The 16,216-nt window shown below is 43.7% G+C and overlaps 1 protein-coding gene across 10 annotated transcripts in view; it reads left to right on the top strand.

The window, feature by feature from the left end:
• Positions 1–16,216, top strand: part of NHSL1 (NHS like 1) — a 178,354-nt gene that overhangs the window by 118,760 nt on the left and 43,378 nt on the right. For 9 of the 10 annotated variants that reach the window (XM_065835776.2, XM_071806489.1, XM_065835785.2 and 6 more), the window contains one exon: positions 8,397–8,549. In XM_065835776.2, the coding sequence (XP_065691848.2) occupies positions 8,397–8,549 (153 nt within the window). Of the gene's footprint in view, positions 1–5,452; positions 5,999–8,396; positions 8,550–16,216 lie in introns of those variants that run through there. The other variant, XM_065835784.2, reaches the window with a different exon arrangement.

Raw genomic sequence — 16,216 nt, forward strand, 5'->3', positions numbered from 1 at the left:
TCCCAATACTGCAGTCTGCATCAATGAAAAGACTTATGTACACTTGTCTGCCTGGTGTTTTTTCCATCACTAATTCAGAAGAGAAGCAACTTCTTTGTGGTGCATTATCAGGGCAAATAAGAGTCGAGATTTTGTAAAGCCTTATTTGTTGTAGCCATTTTTGATCAGTTCTTCAGGATAAATTGTAGCATACAAGCATTGAGGTGAATTTGGAATTTAAAATGAGAATGTATCCCGGTGGAATTTTAAAAGGATCTTCCTAGGGAGGGAGAAAAGTACCCTTCTGGGAACTGAGGTTTCCTTAGCTGCGGTTCAGGAATGGCTGAAGGAAAAAGGGTTGTGCCCTGCAGTTTAAAACAAAACCATGAGACAGAATTGCACATTCATTAAATGTTTTCTGTTCTCCTGCCTGCAGTTGCAGTGTGTGGGGAAATGCTCTAACCAAAAGAAACTGCTGCTTTGTCTGCAGGCAGCCCTGCCCAAATGCTCCCTTTTCTCTCTGGTGATGTGTTTGCATGATAGAGGATCCTGTGGAAAGATGTTTTGAATTGTCAAAGGAATGAATTAGCTTTATTGTGCTCTGACCTAAATAGGATCATCAGATCAATCAGTCTGCTGCTTTTCTGCCCTCTCTGACTGAGGTTGTGCTGCTTCTCCTTCTCATCTTCCTCCCTCTTCCCCCTGTCCCCACTGGGTAGCCCCTTTCCCAGAGCCTCCATCCATAATACCTTAGAGCCCGGGTAAAGGAGGGTGCTCCCGAGGTACCCCCCCTAAAGCAATCCCTGCTTGGGTTCCCCTGCCCGTTCGCTGGGGTGCGGGTCCTTCTTGGCTTCTTGTGGTGGTGGCTTAGGGATAAAACACTTCTCGTCCTTTGTTCCCTCTCCCCTGTGCAGTCTCCTCCTGCTTTTCCTCCTGATCACAGGTTTAATGAATTGTAATTTCTCAGTAGCTGGGGAAGTATCGTGCTTCACCGAGGCCGAGGTTGCCCTGAAAGAGGCCATTGTGAGCCAGCCGGGCTGGAGACGGGAGGGCAGCTGGTTAGGGTGCTGGCTGGGACCGCCTTTGTGGAGGAGCACTTTTGTTCTCCTGAAAGATGAGGGGAGAAGGCCAGCCGGGACTGACTCTGGAGGGAGGGAGAAATCCCTTCTGACCATAAATAATTGACTCCTGTGGTTTGCAGGGGTGGCTTTGACTCCGTTTAAGCACCAGCAAGTATCTGACAGCATGGGCTGAGGGTGGCAAGAACTGGCATAAAACTTAGACACTGACTTTTAAAAGCACTTGAGACATTCTTATCTCAGGTGCTTGATGTTTCTTGATGACAGAAGTCTTGCCTAGAAGTGCAGCTTTCAAGGCAGGGTGGTGTTGGTGTGAACCAGGCAGGAGCCTTGTGGCCTGCAGAAGGGGTTTATAGCTCTCCCACGGTTCAGGCTTGCCCTGTGGATGCCTGGGTGCCTCTGCACAGCCTGGGAAGGGCTGCTTGGAGGTCAGTCCTGGAGTTGCTTTCCTCCAGACACCATGGCTGCTCGATGGTTGGGTTATGGGGGTGGCAGGGATTAATCCCGAGCATGTCCTACACAGATCCAGTCCTGCGGACGTGCTGCAAGCAGCTGCCTTCCAACAGCTCCTTCCCTATGCGTCCCCATGCGAGCAGCTGAGTGGTGGCACAGTGGAAACTTACTTCGAGCGGGTGACTGACATGACCATAACAAGCAGAGGCATTGATTTAATTGTTTTTAGTGCATCTGCTTGCTAACATTTCTACTTACCCTTTTGCTTATTGAACAGAAGAGCTCTTGCAGTGCAGTTCCCAGCTCAGTGCTATTGTTTTACTTCTTTCTTCTTAAAATGTCATCAGTGCCATACAGTTGTTTAATGGAGGATTCTTCCATTGTTTGAATAAAGCTGCTAAGGCTTACAGCTTAAAGTTTAGGTTTAGAGATGGTGATACATGTTACTAGTTTGATGCATTCTTTATTTCATAAACCTGATATGCGTGTTGGGTTTACCTTTTCTTCATGAAAATAGGTGGTAAAATTTTTCTTAATTTGTGGGATAAAGAAGGAGTGGGTTGCTTTAACTTCCTGTGTTTTATCTGAGGTTTGGGTTTTTTTTTTAAACTTAGTGCTTTCTAAATTTCATACAGCATGTGTGCATAGGCTGATGAGAAGCAGTATGAAGGAGAACAGTTGATTCTCACCAATTTGTTAGTGTCCCCGACAGACAGCTGCCATCGGGACTGCTGCTGGGCAGCTGCTCTGACTGTGGTTATGGACAACCCAAGTATGTCCCTTTGCAATATTTGCCGTTTTATAAAGCCTCAACTTCTTCAGCGCACCTTGTGCGCTGGTGCAAGGTTCAGGGCATTGGGTTGTGAATGGGGACTGGGTAGGACAACCCCCCTCCCCCAGCGTCTGGCTTGAAATATTTCCCTGGAAGCTGAATATTTCCAGATTGTTTCACAGACGCTGATGTTTTATTTTGCCGTGACTGTGTAGGGGTGGCTGTCCCAGATGGCTGTCGTGGAGTAGGTCAGCTGGAAAGCCCCTCTAAAGAGGGGAGAGAGCCGGGAGAGGAGTGAAGGAATGAATGGCCGCAGCACTGCAGGCACGCCACGCACAATCAGCCCCTCCTGTTCACTGCTCTTCTGGGTGTACATGGCCTCTACTAGAAATTAAAATCAGTTTAACCACTTGGGGATTAAAAACTATTCTAATGTGAACTAAAAAGTGACACAGTTTTGCTAATGAGTGTGTTATACATTCATGATTTTGAGCACGCTGTTTGGCACTGCATCTTGTGCCTCTCATTTTATTTGCTTCAAAGTTAGGAAGGAGTTTCTTCTGGGCCAAGTTTTGCAATCTAGGTTAACAATGCCACCCAGCATAAAGTGAGAATTAGCATTTGCTTAAACTCTCTGTATCTTCTGTATTCCTTGTGATAGTATCTTTGTGGAGTGGCAGGTGAGTGTGATCCCCACTTGTAAGGATGTGGGAATGGAGGCGGTGGGTTAATATTAACTTTTCCAGGTCGAGTAGGAAGTGTGCCACAGAGCAACGTCTCCTTAGTCCGCCACCCATCTCTGAGTCATTTGCTTTTAAAGAACTGATAGCATACTGTGCACACACCTACTGTTCACGCTGGGTTTAGTGAGCTTTAACAGACTTTTAATTTTTTTCTATCAAGGTAATTTTAGGTGGTTTTGTTGTTGTTTGGTGGATTTTTTTCTGGTTTTGTCTGCTGGATTGGCAACGTTGGAGGCTGAAGTCCTTTATCTGTTTGCATAGTGACTATAATATGAATTTTCTCAAACTGCCCCATCTTTTCCTTCTCAGTGTAGAGAGGCAGGCTGTGGAGAAGCACACTTTCATGCTTTCAGCTCTAAGAGAACAATTGTGGTGACAGTTTCTTGTGACAGGAAAAGCCTTTTAAAAAAGCTGGATTGAGACAACATGCTGAATTTCATGGAAGCCAATGGAATTGTCTCAAGTGGGAAGAGTGTTTGGTTGGTTTTGAACTAATGCAGAGTCTGAGAGACTGAGTAGCCATTTTTGATGTTCGACCTCTATCAGCATGACCTGAGGGAAGGTGGAAGCTAAGAGGGGTGAGGATGAAAGGCAGACATCATTTTATGCATTGTTTGTTACTGGGTTTGAATAGCTGCCTCCATACTGGAGATCAAGGCTTGAGGACAGTGATCAAGAACTCATTCTCAGTCAGGAGAAATGCTTCAGGGTGAGTTGAGGATCCCATAACAAAGAGCATCACTGGACTTGGCACACGTTGCAGCCCAGGTGGAACAGGGAGGGGTTCCCTGAGCCGTCCAAAGTACCCAAGATCATGTTGATACACAGGGGCTTGGCCATGAAAAGGGAACAAAGTCTTGCTTCCCAGGGCTTACAGACTGCAATCTGTCTCGCTTCCAGTAGCCCAGTCTCCCTCACATGCTAGCTTCAGACTGTCACCTTCCCCTGTGCAATTGCACAGCAGCTTCCCTCCCCACTTAGGGAGCCACTTGCTACGTCCTCAAAAAGATCACCACCACACTAATGAAGGAGTTACCACCTTCTGGGTTTGCTTTCAGATGGCAGCGCTGCTGGAGTTAGAAGTGGAGTCATTCTGCACTCACCTCTAGACTGTGCGCAGCAAGTGGTTTTAATGATGTATGGGTGAATGCAAATTCCGAACGGGGGTATTACTGTGTATGTGATAAAAAAAAAAAAAAAAAACAACAAACAAAACAAACCACAAAACAAACAAACAAAATCAACGACAAAACCACTAAATAGTTATCTTGTTATCAGAGTTTGATGCCAGGTTTACTATGTGTGTAAGGTGCTTGATGGGAATCAATGCAAAAGCAGAGGTGTCTTCCCTGCCATTGCTGCTGCCGCACCGTGGTCTTCAGTCGCTTGAGCCAGTTGAAAAGTCTCTTGGACCAGAGACCTGCTGCTAATGGCAAATTTTGTGTCAAACCCATATCATAATTGTAAAATCTCTTGGTTTGGAAAATACTGATGAAATGCTGATAACAGAGTGTTCAGACAATGATGGAGGCACTTTGTTCGTGGTCGGTTCTGTGTGGTGCTGAGTCTGGGGTGTCTGATGAAACTTGAAGTTCCTGTGGAGCACCCCTGTTTTCCATGCTGCTCTCCAGAGGCCAGGTACTGCTGCAGCTTTGGGGTCAGTCTGAACCCCCTGCTGCTCGCATTTTTCTTTCTGAACCCCCTGCTGCTCGCATTTTTCCTGAGGAAAAAATCCTTTTCATTGTTTAACCCGAGGGGGTTTCCTAAGCTTTCTTTGTCAGGGAGGGCTTGCTTCTTGAGCCTGAACACTGTGTGAAGGGCATGCCCTGCTGAGCACATTGATTTGATGCTTAGCATCGAATCCTGCAAAACTGCAGGAAGGATGGCTGTGGACCTCTGTACAGATCTATTTTTTTTAAGGCATGAGGATATAATGCACATCTTAAAAAGCTGGGCTATTTAATCTCTGCACACAAGTTTCATTTGATGAATAACAGGTTCTCTATTAGCCAGGAATAACTCGATTTTGTTTTCCATGTATCTGGTCTGAGATGACGCTAATGAGAATAAATTAGGAGTGTTGCTGAATGAAATTCGATATGTAAAATTAGTGGGCTGATGTCCCAGGCAATGGCAATGACTACTCGGGGAGCAGCGAATCTGGAAGGGTAGAGCAATGCAGAGCGGAGGCTGCGTCGGGGGTCCTTAATAAAGGGGGAGTAAGAGGGTTAAAAACAAAAGGGGGGGGGGAAGGGGGAAGGATGGGAACGGTGGGAAAGCAGGGCATCCTGATTTGCACGAAAATGCAACTCTAATTTGCAACTGGCAGGAGGCTGCAGGGCAGCGCCGGGGGAGGGGGGGCTGCGGGGGCTGCCCCCCGCCCGCCTCCCGCGGGCACCGGGGAGGTGCAAAGGGCGGGGAAGGTGCCGGCAGCGCCCTCCGTTCCGGCACAGCCGCTGGAGCCGTGGGAGGAGGGAATCACCTGCACACTCGGGCTTCCTGGAGCAGCCGAACTTGGGAGAGCGAAGGAAGGGATGAGAAGAACTGAGTACTTGCACGGGCAGCAAGAAAGACTGATTTTTGGCCCCGTGCGAACGTGAATGACAATTAACTTTTTTTTTTTTTCTTTCCCCCTCCACCTCCTATTTTCCTGTTGAAAGTGGCTGTTTTCAGTCCACAAGGTTACATGTGAGGAGGAGAAATTCAGACTAAAGAATTGTAAATGGTTTTGAGCATCAGGAAGACCTAGGCAGATTTTAAAGTTGTGATTTCAGGAAAGAAAGGCGGAGGGGAGAAGCCTGGAGAAGAAAAAATTGGTGTGTAGAACGGGCTCACTCTGGAAAACAGTAACCTTTCTGCAGCTCCTCCTTTTTATGGGATTTAAACTTCTGGATTGCAATTCAACACCTTGAAAATGGTGGTTTTCATCAACACAAAGCTTAAATCTCTCATGAAACTTTTCAAGAGAAAGAGTAAGTAGTTGTGCGTGCTCGCTGTTGTTTCGGGAGGCAGCAGGTCCTGCAAGAAAAGTGCAGCTCTCTTCGGCTTTGCTTCTGCTCTCATGACACCTCCTTTTAAGTTTATCTCGTTCTCTGTTGGATATTTTCTGATGTGAGGAGGCAGCCTCATGAAGCGTTCTAGGACAGACGTGTCAGGTGTAACTACTCCCACATTTATATAGTCCACATTTGTATAGTCCTAAAATTACATTCAGCCCTTTGAAGGCAACTGCGGGGCTGATGTGGCCCCCAGTGAAAACGAGTTTGACACCCCTGTTCTAGGACTTCTGCTTTGGGATACTGTAGTGTTTTTTAAGTCCTTTGTCTCGGGTTTTGGAGGAGCCAAACTTCTCGGTGTGACAAGGCTGAGTGTGCCGGTGTCACCTGTCGTGGGGCAGCGGTGTCCTGCCGTGTGCCGGACCATCCTCCCAGCATCTGTCAGACACCTTCCTCTGCTTGTGCAGCTGCTGAGCCATGTCTGGCTATGGGCTGGTAGCTGTAAGGCGTGTTCTGAGCCAAGGTGTATTTTTCAGCATGGCTTTGAAATTTACAACTCCCCATTTGATTAATGAAGATAGACAAATGGCGCTAGAGAGAGTCGTTTTCAAATAGGCACAACACTTCTGTCAGTTGGTTTTGATGGCCATTATTCTGAACTTTAATTTTGTTATGGCAAGACTGCAGCCGGGTGGTGTGCTGGAGGCTGGTGTTGCCCTCCTCCTCTTTCTCCTCCAGCCTTCCTCCCCCTCCCCGCCCACCTGCTCAGCCAGGAGATGGTGAGGGATGCTTTTCGGGCAGGTCGTTGAATATACCTATGGCTTTTTCTATAATACCGGGATGATTGATGCTGTAACCAGGTAGGTGGTGGCTTGTCAGTTTGTAGTGATTTATTTTTGAGCTCTAGTTAGCAAGGACAGGAAAAGCAGGCACAGACTGAACGCGTGTCTGCCATGTTGCAGCCAATATGTCTGTTAGAGGGGAGGAGATGCAGGACCAAACCACCTCAGAGATGAAAAAAGACCAGTTGAAAGTCTTCAAAAGCCTTTTTCGAAGTCTGATGGTAATCTAAAAAAAAAAATGAGGAAAGGCAGTTATGGACCCCCGTCCACCCCCATCTGCACCCCAAGTCCTTTTAGGACAAAAAACAGGCATTGAGCATTAGGCTGTAGATATGTTTTGAAGTGAGAGACATAGCTCAGTTTTTTAAACAAGTACTGATTATTTCCATCCAAAATGATCCTGGCAGATGCACGATGGTGTTAGGGAAAGAGTCATTTTTCAGGTGACAGAAGGCTGTTACCTTCAGTTTGCTTACACGCCTCCTCTGCTACCACAGAGGCATCAGAGCGGCTTGACAAAGTGATGCTGTGGGCAGCAAGGAGAGTGAGGGAAGATGCGGGGCTGGTTGCGGGGCCAGTGGGCAGGGCAGGTGCTGGGGAGGCAGCACAGCTGGAGCGGCTTTTTCTGCTTTGGAGAGCTAAAAGCAAGGATGTATGGTATGCTGGCTGAAGGACAAGGGGCGCCTGGGGGCTCATAAAATATGACCCCCAGCTGCCCTTTTCCTATTATTATAGGGTGGAGGGATAAGGCCATTCAACTGTAGAAGTTTTTATTGATGACAAACTTTAAACAAAAGGTAATGGCTGTCTCTGGGGAAGCATAAATGATAAACAAATCTTAGCAATATGTGCTTTGGCTGATTCATCACTCAACTGTCTGTAGGGAACTTTGAACTTGAGCAATGTCAGTATTTTATTTTCACGTGTGTATTGGCTGAGAAGAGGTGGCCAAGAGCAATCTCTGTTTGGTTCTGTTGTGCTCTGAGCAGTGTTTGCCTAGGGAGCTGCTGTTGTCTAAATACACTTTCCTCTCACAGCAATGGAAAGTAACTCATTTGTTGGCTCCACTGGAATTTTTGTTCCTGGTTTGAGCAGGCGAGGTTGGAGAAAGTTATTTCCCGATATTTTACCTGTTGTAATCTCTCATGGCGACTGTCATATTCCCAGGGTCACCCTTGGGCAGGAGGAGGCTCTCTGGCACCACAGGGTGCCTGGCGGGATCAGGGGACTGGGAAACTGATCTCCTTTGTGAAGGCTGGGAGCTAGAGGGGTGAAAAGAGGGTTGCAAGTTTACAGTAAATACAACAGCAAGTATAAATATGAGAAGAGAAGAGAAAAAGGAGAACAAATCTAGAGTAGAAATGAGAGTTTCTAATTGTCATAGAAGTGGGGTTCTAGAGAGTGCTTTGATGGAACTACAGCAGCAAACAATCTTTTTTTGTTTTAAGATGATGCGTAACAAACGTGTTGGGTTTCATGATATAGCCATCTACAATAGCATTTAATTTTCTTGTTATTGTCTCTCTCTGCAGCTGTTTCCAACCTAGATGAAGAGAGTAGATGGACTGTGCACTACACTGCTCCATGGCACCAGCAGGAAAATGTCTTCCTGCCCTCCTCAAGGCCACCTTGTGTGGAGGACCTGCACCGACAAGCTAAGTTGAACCTCAAGTCAGTACTGAGAGGTAAGATGTTGCTGCAGACACTGATGGGTTCCAAAGGGACAGTAGTTTTTACCACAATCTTTGCAAATGTAACAGAATTTCAGACTTCAGAAGAGACTTGTTTGTTTTTTTGCCTGCAGCACATTAGGAACATTGAGTGGGGTTTACCCACTCAAAAATAGAGATGGGGGAAAATGTTTTCACTATCAAGAGACAAGGAAATCTGTTACCGGGCAGAGCACTCTAGAATGGAAAAGAGGAAAGCCTGGTGTCTTTTGGCCATTTCCATTTAGTCTTTGGAGTGTTTCCAAAATGGTACCTTCAACTTCAGTAATTCCTGAGTTATTCCATTTATACTTCAGTGCAAGAACCACAACCCAGGTGTTTCATTTGGTGATTTGTTGTTGTATAGGGTCATTTCCAGGGATGTGGCTACCTGTGAGAGGTTGGAAAAGGTGCTGGGGCAGAGAAGGGAAATGTGGAAGTGCTTTCTGGCATAAAGCTGCAGTGCATTTTGAAGGACCAGTTTTTACCCTTAGCACCTTCACTGGGAGTGCACCCGTACAGTCTGGTGTGGGACGCATTGTGTCGTGTTAGTGCAGCAGTGAGTACAGCAGCAGGCAGCCAGCGGGGAGGACTGCAGAATATCTGTCCCCAGGCCAGAAGCAAAGTTTAAAATTACAGTTTAATGTGTGTGTTCTGGAAAAGGCTAACCTAGATTTTTCTTTACATTGGCTGTTTAACAAAGGGGGTTACCCCGCAAAGAGCCACTCATTTCAGGTCTCTTTTTGTTTCAGCAGGAAATGCAGGTACTTGATACCTTTCAGAGTTAAACTGATTTAAAGAACATTGTAATTTTTGTTTAACATGACATTTCTGCTTTTTAAATGTGCAGGAAAACTTCATTTTGTACCTCTGAATAGAGAACTGTTTGGCTGCCGTATTTTATTTCTCTTGCCATTTCTCCAGTTAATTGATTTTCACTGTCTCTTACTAGGTGCCTTTTGTTATCATTTAATGGGGAGTCTTGACAGCCACTGTTATTTGCTCACGCATGGCTCAGCAGATAGCCTGGGTGTCCTCTATACTTATTATTGGATTAATGCATTTGTTCAGCCCTTTAGCCTTGAAATATTTGCTGTTCCCTTGCAGGCACACTTACTGGTTCTTTAGAAAAGAAAAAACATTTACCTGCTTCAGATTAAAAATAATACTGCTCGTGGCTAGCTTTTCATAAACATCAACTACTCTTTCTTCTATTTTTCTGTTCTCTGTTTGAGACTACTATAAAATAAAATTGCACAGGTCAAAATGCTGCTCTGATTTCTTGTGTTTTATCAGAAATGTATCTACTGCAGTTCATCTTCTGTTTCAATACATTGATATCTAATATATTAGTGTGAAACTAAGTAATATATGCTGCTTCCCTCAGCTTACACATCTGAAATTACTTCAGTCTGCTGGGATTTTTATCTAGAGCTGCTGCCCTTTATAAAACAAAACGTATCCAGTAGTACTACAACTTACCAGTTAGCCATTTGTGTGCATGATGTAGGACTCCTTGGTAGTGAAATGAATTTCAGTTTCATGCTTACAGGATAGTAACCGAGAGACAGAAGAACCTGTGATGCCTCCACCAGACCTCAAGTTGCTGACGTAGTCAACAAAACTCCGCTCCTTCATTTATTTATCTGTTTATTTTACTTCAAGCTCTTTCCCTGGGCCATGTTTATTCCCTAAGAGCAGTTCTAAAACAGCTCCTTGCTGTGGCTTGTATCTGTCCCAAGTAGCGAACAAACATTAATTTAACACTGTTTCCAGTAATTTTATTCTTGCCTGTAGGGGCTCTGGGTAGTAAGAGATGCACTGACTGAAGTTTTATTGGTTTTATTTTGCTGTTTCTTCAACCTGCTCTGTGAAATGAGGAAGACGCTGATGCTTCTGATCACATTCGGAGGGTTGAGTTAAAAGTTCTGTAGCCAGAGCTGGGTTTTGTTCAGTGTAAAAGTGCTGTTGAAATTGTGACGTAATTGTGACAACTGATGAACTGCTTTTCCACCTGCTGCTTTAGAAAAGACAGAGTTTTCCAAAGCTCCTTAATGGGTAGGAAGTAAATTTGGTGCTATGTGATTACAGCATAGAAGACCTTGAGGAAAAGCAGTCTCATGAGAAACACCATTGGGCTATCATGGAAGCTTTAATTCTGCGTTTCTTGGCCTCATGATGAAACTTGCATCTTGACATCTTTTTGCTGTTTCAAATGCATTGGTGGAGCTGAAGCATTGGGCAGTAGAGCAACTGTATGTGGCCCGATGTGCTGCCTGGGTGGTGGGGAACGAACAATGTTGGATGACGAGGTGCGCCCTACTCTGTGCAGGCAACAGTGGGATGGATCCCCCTGCTCTCCAGAAAGTGTTGCAGAAACTGGAAGGGAGTAGTACAAAAGCAAAATTATTTTTTTCTTTGTGGTAAGTCGGAGATGAAGTAGTGCACATGTGTGGCGGTGGCGAAATATTTAGGTTTGATAATAGGGGAAAATTCCTTGTAGTAAAGATGCTGAAGCGCTGAAATAAATTTTTGGGGCAATGAAGTCATGGGAGATTTTTAAGAATAGATGAGAGAAACACTGCTTGGAAGTTGTTTGTGTATATTTAATTCTACCTTTAGAGGAGGTTGGGAAGGAAGAGAGAACCTCTAGTGGTCCCTTCGAACTTGATAATGTGGTCCTAAGGGCTAAACTAGTTGCTACAGTTCATTGAAGCACGGGTTTGGAAGTTTTCCAGTCCTGTTCTTGTTCAGATTATGAGGTCTGGCATTGCTGATACATAGCAACTTGATTGCAGACTGTTAATTTGTTATTGCATTCATTGCCTCACCACTGAATGGAAAAGTAAGGATAAAACATAGGTAACAAGTAGTAATTCACATGTAGAGCACAATAGTCATTTAAGCCACCTGTAAAAGTATTGAGTGTATAAAATCTTTCAAAGTAATTCCAAGTAATTCCTTTCTGACAAGGTGTTTTCACCCATTTAATACTAACCAGATGAAAAAATGCTGGTTAGCTTTTAAGATAATGCAAAGTCAAACCTATTTTTTTCTGGTACAATTTCAACAGCTCAGCAAATTTTTGACAGCATGGGTCTAGCTAGAAAAATCTAGTGAAATAGATAGGAAGCTTGTCTTTTGTCTGGAATAAACTTTTTAAGCACCATTTCAGGAGCAGAAAAACTATTATTGCTGCTTATTCTTAAATTTATTTGAGAGTAAAACGTTAGGGGTAGATATATTAAAATGTATGATATCTAACCTGTCTTGAGAGAAAACAAGTACTCTGCCTGGCCATCTGTGCATGCTCTTGTGGGCCTTTATGGGAAGCACGGTTGTGTTTGGAGGAGGAGGAGATTCTTCTTTATTTTTTACGCAATTATTATTTTACTTTGTACATTATATATTGAAATGTCCACTGCTTATTGCACTGTGGAAGTGGATATAACATGATAGTAGATGTTGCATGGGGAGATTTTAAAATTTTTGTATTTATGAACTAGACTTTTACCCTGTTGTAATCAAGGGAAAATAGTATGCTTTTCCTTTACAAAGTTACTTTCTAGTGTAAATGGTGATATCTTGCATTCAAATGTGTTCATAACTGAGTGTTGTGGTTCAACCCCAGCTGGCAACTAAGCCCCACGGAGCTTTTCGCTTACTCCTGCCCACCACCGTGGGATGGGGGAGTCAGAAGAGCAGAAGTGAGAAAACTCATGGGCTGAGATAAAGGCAGTTTAATAGGTAAAGCAAAAAGCACACATACAAGGAAAACAAAACAAGGGATTCATTCACTACTTCCCATGGGCAGACAGGTGTTCAGCATCTCCAGGAAAGCCTGGCTCCATCCTGTGTAGCAGTCTCATAAGAAGACAAACACCACCACTCTGAATGTCCCCCCCTTCCGTCTTCTTCCCCCAGCTTTTATACTGAGCATGACATCATATGGTGTAGAATATCCATCTGATCAGCTGGGGTCAGCTGTCCCAACTGTGTCTCCTTCCAACCTTTCATGTACTCCCTACCTTCTCATTGGCAGGCCAGTATGAGAAGCTGAACAGTCCTTGACTGCTTAACAGCAACTAAAACATCAGCATGTTGTCATTATCATTCTCATACTAAATCCAAAATACAGCACTGTACGAGCTACTAGGGATAAAATTAACCCTATCCCAGCCAAAACCAGGACACCGAGGTAAAGTTATTTATCCTTCTTTAGGCATGCGGGTGCTTAGGTGCCACCTGAAGTTTTAAAAAGCAATATTTTCTAGTAATCTGAATTAGAAAATAAAACACCCAGGAAGTTTGTTATGCACAATAGAGCTGTTCTCAAAAACTGAAGTGGCTTTATGACTTCTATTAAAATCCGAAGCTGTCATTCCCTAAATCAGTGGCTTGAACACATTTAACCTGTCTGCATTACTACATTTTAACTTACAGCTCTCAGTGGCTTAATCTGGTGGCTCGAGCAGAAGAGTAAATTCAGCTACACTTCAGAGTCAGGGTACCATTGCAACATTACTTAAATGTTTACAAAATGCTGCAGTTCTTTGGTTGTGGTGGTAGATCCCATTGTTTTATGTGTTTTGTTTGGACTGGATAAAACAGACACTCTCATTCTTTGGGGAAGCAGGCAAGACCTTGGGGTGCATGGTGGAGCAGATAGGGTGACACACTGGACATCAGACATGTTCCATCCAAGGTTCCTGTTTCCTTACCCTCGGGGCCAAGCTGCTCTGACTGGTCTTTCCTGAGAGTCTGTCTGCAGTGGCCTCTTCGTGTTTTCATAGCCACCTTAAGAAAGGTGTTTGTCAGCACACAGACCATCAGGTGGAAACAATATTGACCCTGGAGGAGTCTTGCATGACCCTGTGCTCTACATCACTGTTTCTTCCTAGGGAGTTGTTGAAATGGGTGAAGAAGGTGGTGGATGGGCAGGAGGCTCTGCATGGTGTCAGGATCCTCAAATCAATCCTGCCCCCTTGCAGTGGGTGCTCTGCTCCAAGGCTGAGGGGCTGCTTGACTTGTTTAGTCTCATGTTGCCAATGGCTGGCTACTGAGTGGCTGGAGCAGCCCTGAGTCTGCTCTGGACAGAAGCAGAGCTGTGAGTTTAATGTTGTTCAGAGTGGCATTGGTTCTTTTTTTTTAAAGGCAGACTGTTATCTGTGCTGAAGGGGCAAGTGCCACATACTGCAGGGTTTCCTACAGCTTTTTCAGTCCATGAAGCCAAGAGGTTGAGTTTGATGTTCAACCAGAGTCCAGAGGTTAGCACCACAAAACAGCCCCTGTCCCTGACACAGTGCGCTGGCAGATCTGTCTTCTTTTTCTGCAGCATGGTCATGTTTAAAGGACTTTTGTCTGAAGAAGTCCCTAAAGTAATCTGGTCTTCAGCCAGGAGCACTGATACAACAGCAGTAGCAATGATGTAAATATTTGGATAAGAAAAGTAAATTGAGACTAATCCTCATTTTGCTAACTGTACTGTAATTTAAAAATGACAAGGAATAAGGCATGAAGCATGAAGATGGGCAGGAGGAACAACACTGTTGTAGTGTTGCTTTGTTTAACTGCTTGGAGCATGTCTTAAGCGTGCTTATCTGCCTTCTGGACAGGTTTGTACCATTAGCAGTGTGTTCAGAGGTGTTGGTCCAGTGTCCTAAAAGGAAAACCTAAAGTAATATGGACACCTTCCCGGTGGGTAACAAGGTGTAAGATACATACTGAGGAAGGTGTACCTGTCAACAGTGGGAACGCTCCATATGCTGACTTTCATCCTGCTTTTCAGACTAGGGCTGCAGAGACTTCCCGCACAACTCTCTGTACTTTGTGTCTCTTTTCCCCCAGGGTTATTGTGTTGATTCAAGCTATGTACATAATATGGGGCTCATTGTCCCAATGTCTGCGATGATTCAGTTATTATCTCATCTTCAGAAGAGCTGGATTTGGCTGACTGTAGCTTCTGTTTAGCTTTGTTGGCCAAATTCAAGGAATGTATTTAAGCAGCAGTGATTGAAACACTTGATTTGTTTTCCAGAAGACATCTGGTTAGCATTGTCAAATAAAACCGGATTTAAGTAGTTACTCATAAAGCCTCTATTATGTCTTGCTGCAAGACCCTCCAGACAGGTATGTGTTTAGCCTTTGTTTTCTCATTGCATCTGCCAGATCACTGTTCAGATGAGCAATATTAGGGTCAGCCCCACTAGTCAGTAATCCTGCTGAGAAGATTATGGACTTAAAATAATCTTATGTATCATTAAAGAGCTGCAAAATAAGGGAGAACTGCTTCATATTAACAATAGGTCTGGTTCAGGTTCAGAGGGATGTCAAGATGTGAGCTCCCTACCAACTGGAAACCTTAATGAAGTAAAAGACCATTAAAGGCTAGGAGTAGACCATATGTTCCGGAAAGGCCTTGGAGCTGTAAAATCAGAAAATATACATCAACTTATTTCTCATTATTGTAGTTTCAATAGTCAAGTTAGTACCAGAGGTTCTACCCATGTATCCTGCCCGTTTTACTCTTCCTGAATTAATTCACAGTGCATCTGTTGATGGTTTTGGCCAAGTTCCATATTCCAACTGCCCTTTCTAATAAGTTTTTAAAAGCAAATATTCTAGTGAAACTAAGCAGAATTTGACCGTGAGTCTACACTGCATGTGTTTGAAAGCTGCTTTTGTGCTGAAAAATTGAGATGCTCAGAAGCATTTTGGTTCCCTATTTTTAGGTTTAGTTGTACAGTGTAGTGCTGAGTGTAAAAACATACATGGTGGTTATGTGTAGGTTGATTGCACGATACAGGTGATAAGTGAAAGCAGTTCCAGCTGAAAAGGTTAAAAGAAGGTGAAAATTTGTTTCAAAATAATACGGATGGTACTTTTTTTTTCTTAAACCAGATGAATGTGTTCTTAATGTTTTATGATACAAGTCAGAATCAGCAGGAAGATTTAGCTGAAAAATTATCAAACTTCACCCCATTTCAGACCTGTGCCTTTAGTAGAGGGAAGAAATTTGAACTCTGTCTGTATTGTAGTTGTTTCAAGTGAAGCAATTTCCATCACAAAGAATATCAGACCTTTGGTTGTTTCCCCTTTTGCTTTTCTTCCTCCTTCCTCTCTTCAATTGTGGTGTTATACATGCTTGTTTGCAGTATTTTAGATAGCTTTGAGTTTAACATTAAGTGTCCTAGGAGAAAAATCAATAAGTACACCCTTCATATTTTTATATTAGCTGTGTTCAGTTGTCTAAGAAACAACAAATATCCATAAAAACACTAGAGAAAAAGCAGGGAGAATTCTTTTGATGTCAGCATCAAACATGCAAAAGGAAGCAAAGAAACCGTTAAACTTAAGACATCTTGTCACCACTAAATGTAGTCATATAATACATTTGCAGAAATTTAAATTAATTCAAGACAAACAGTGTTAATTATTTTGAGCACTCCCCAGTGACAGCTTGTTAACAAATACAATTTGTAATGGTTCTTGTATTTTGGTGCCATTAAAAAGGTTTTCTGTATAGCTAAATAATCCAGATTACCTGGGGAATTAAGGGTGGGATTAAATGTTTTTTAAAAACTTCAAGAAAAGAAAGAAAGAAATGATCAATGTGTTTGCATTGACTTAACCCTGTTAAAGGT

Source organism: Patagioenas fasciata, chromosome 3, assembly GCF_037038585.1.
Source record: "Patagioenas fasciata isolate bPatFas1 chromosome 3, bPatFas1.hap1, whole genome shotgun sequence".
Classification (NCBI taxonomy): domain Eukaryota; kingdom Metazoa; phylum Chordata; class Aves; order Columbiformes; family Columbidae; genus Patagioenas; species Patagioenas fasciata.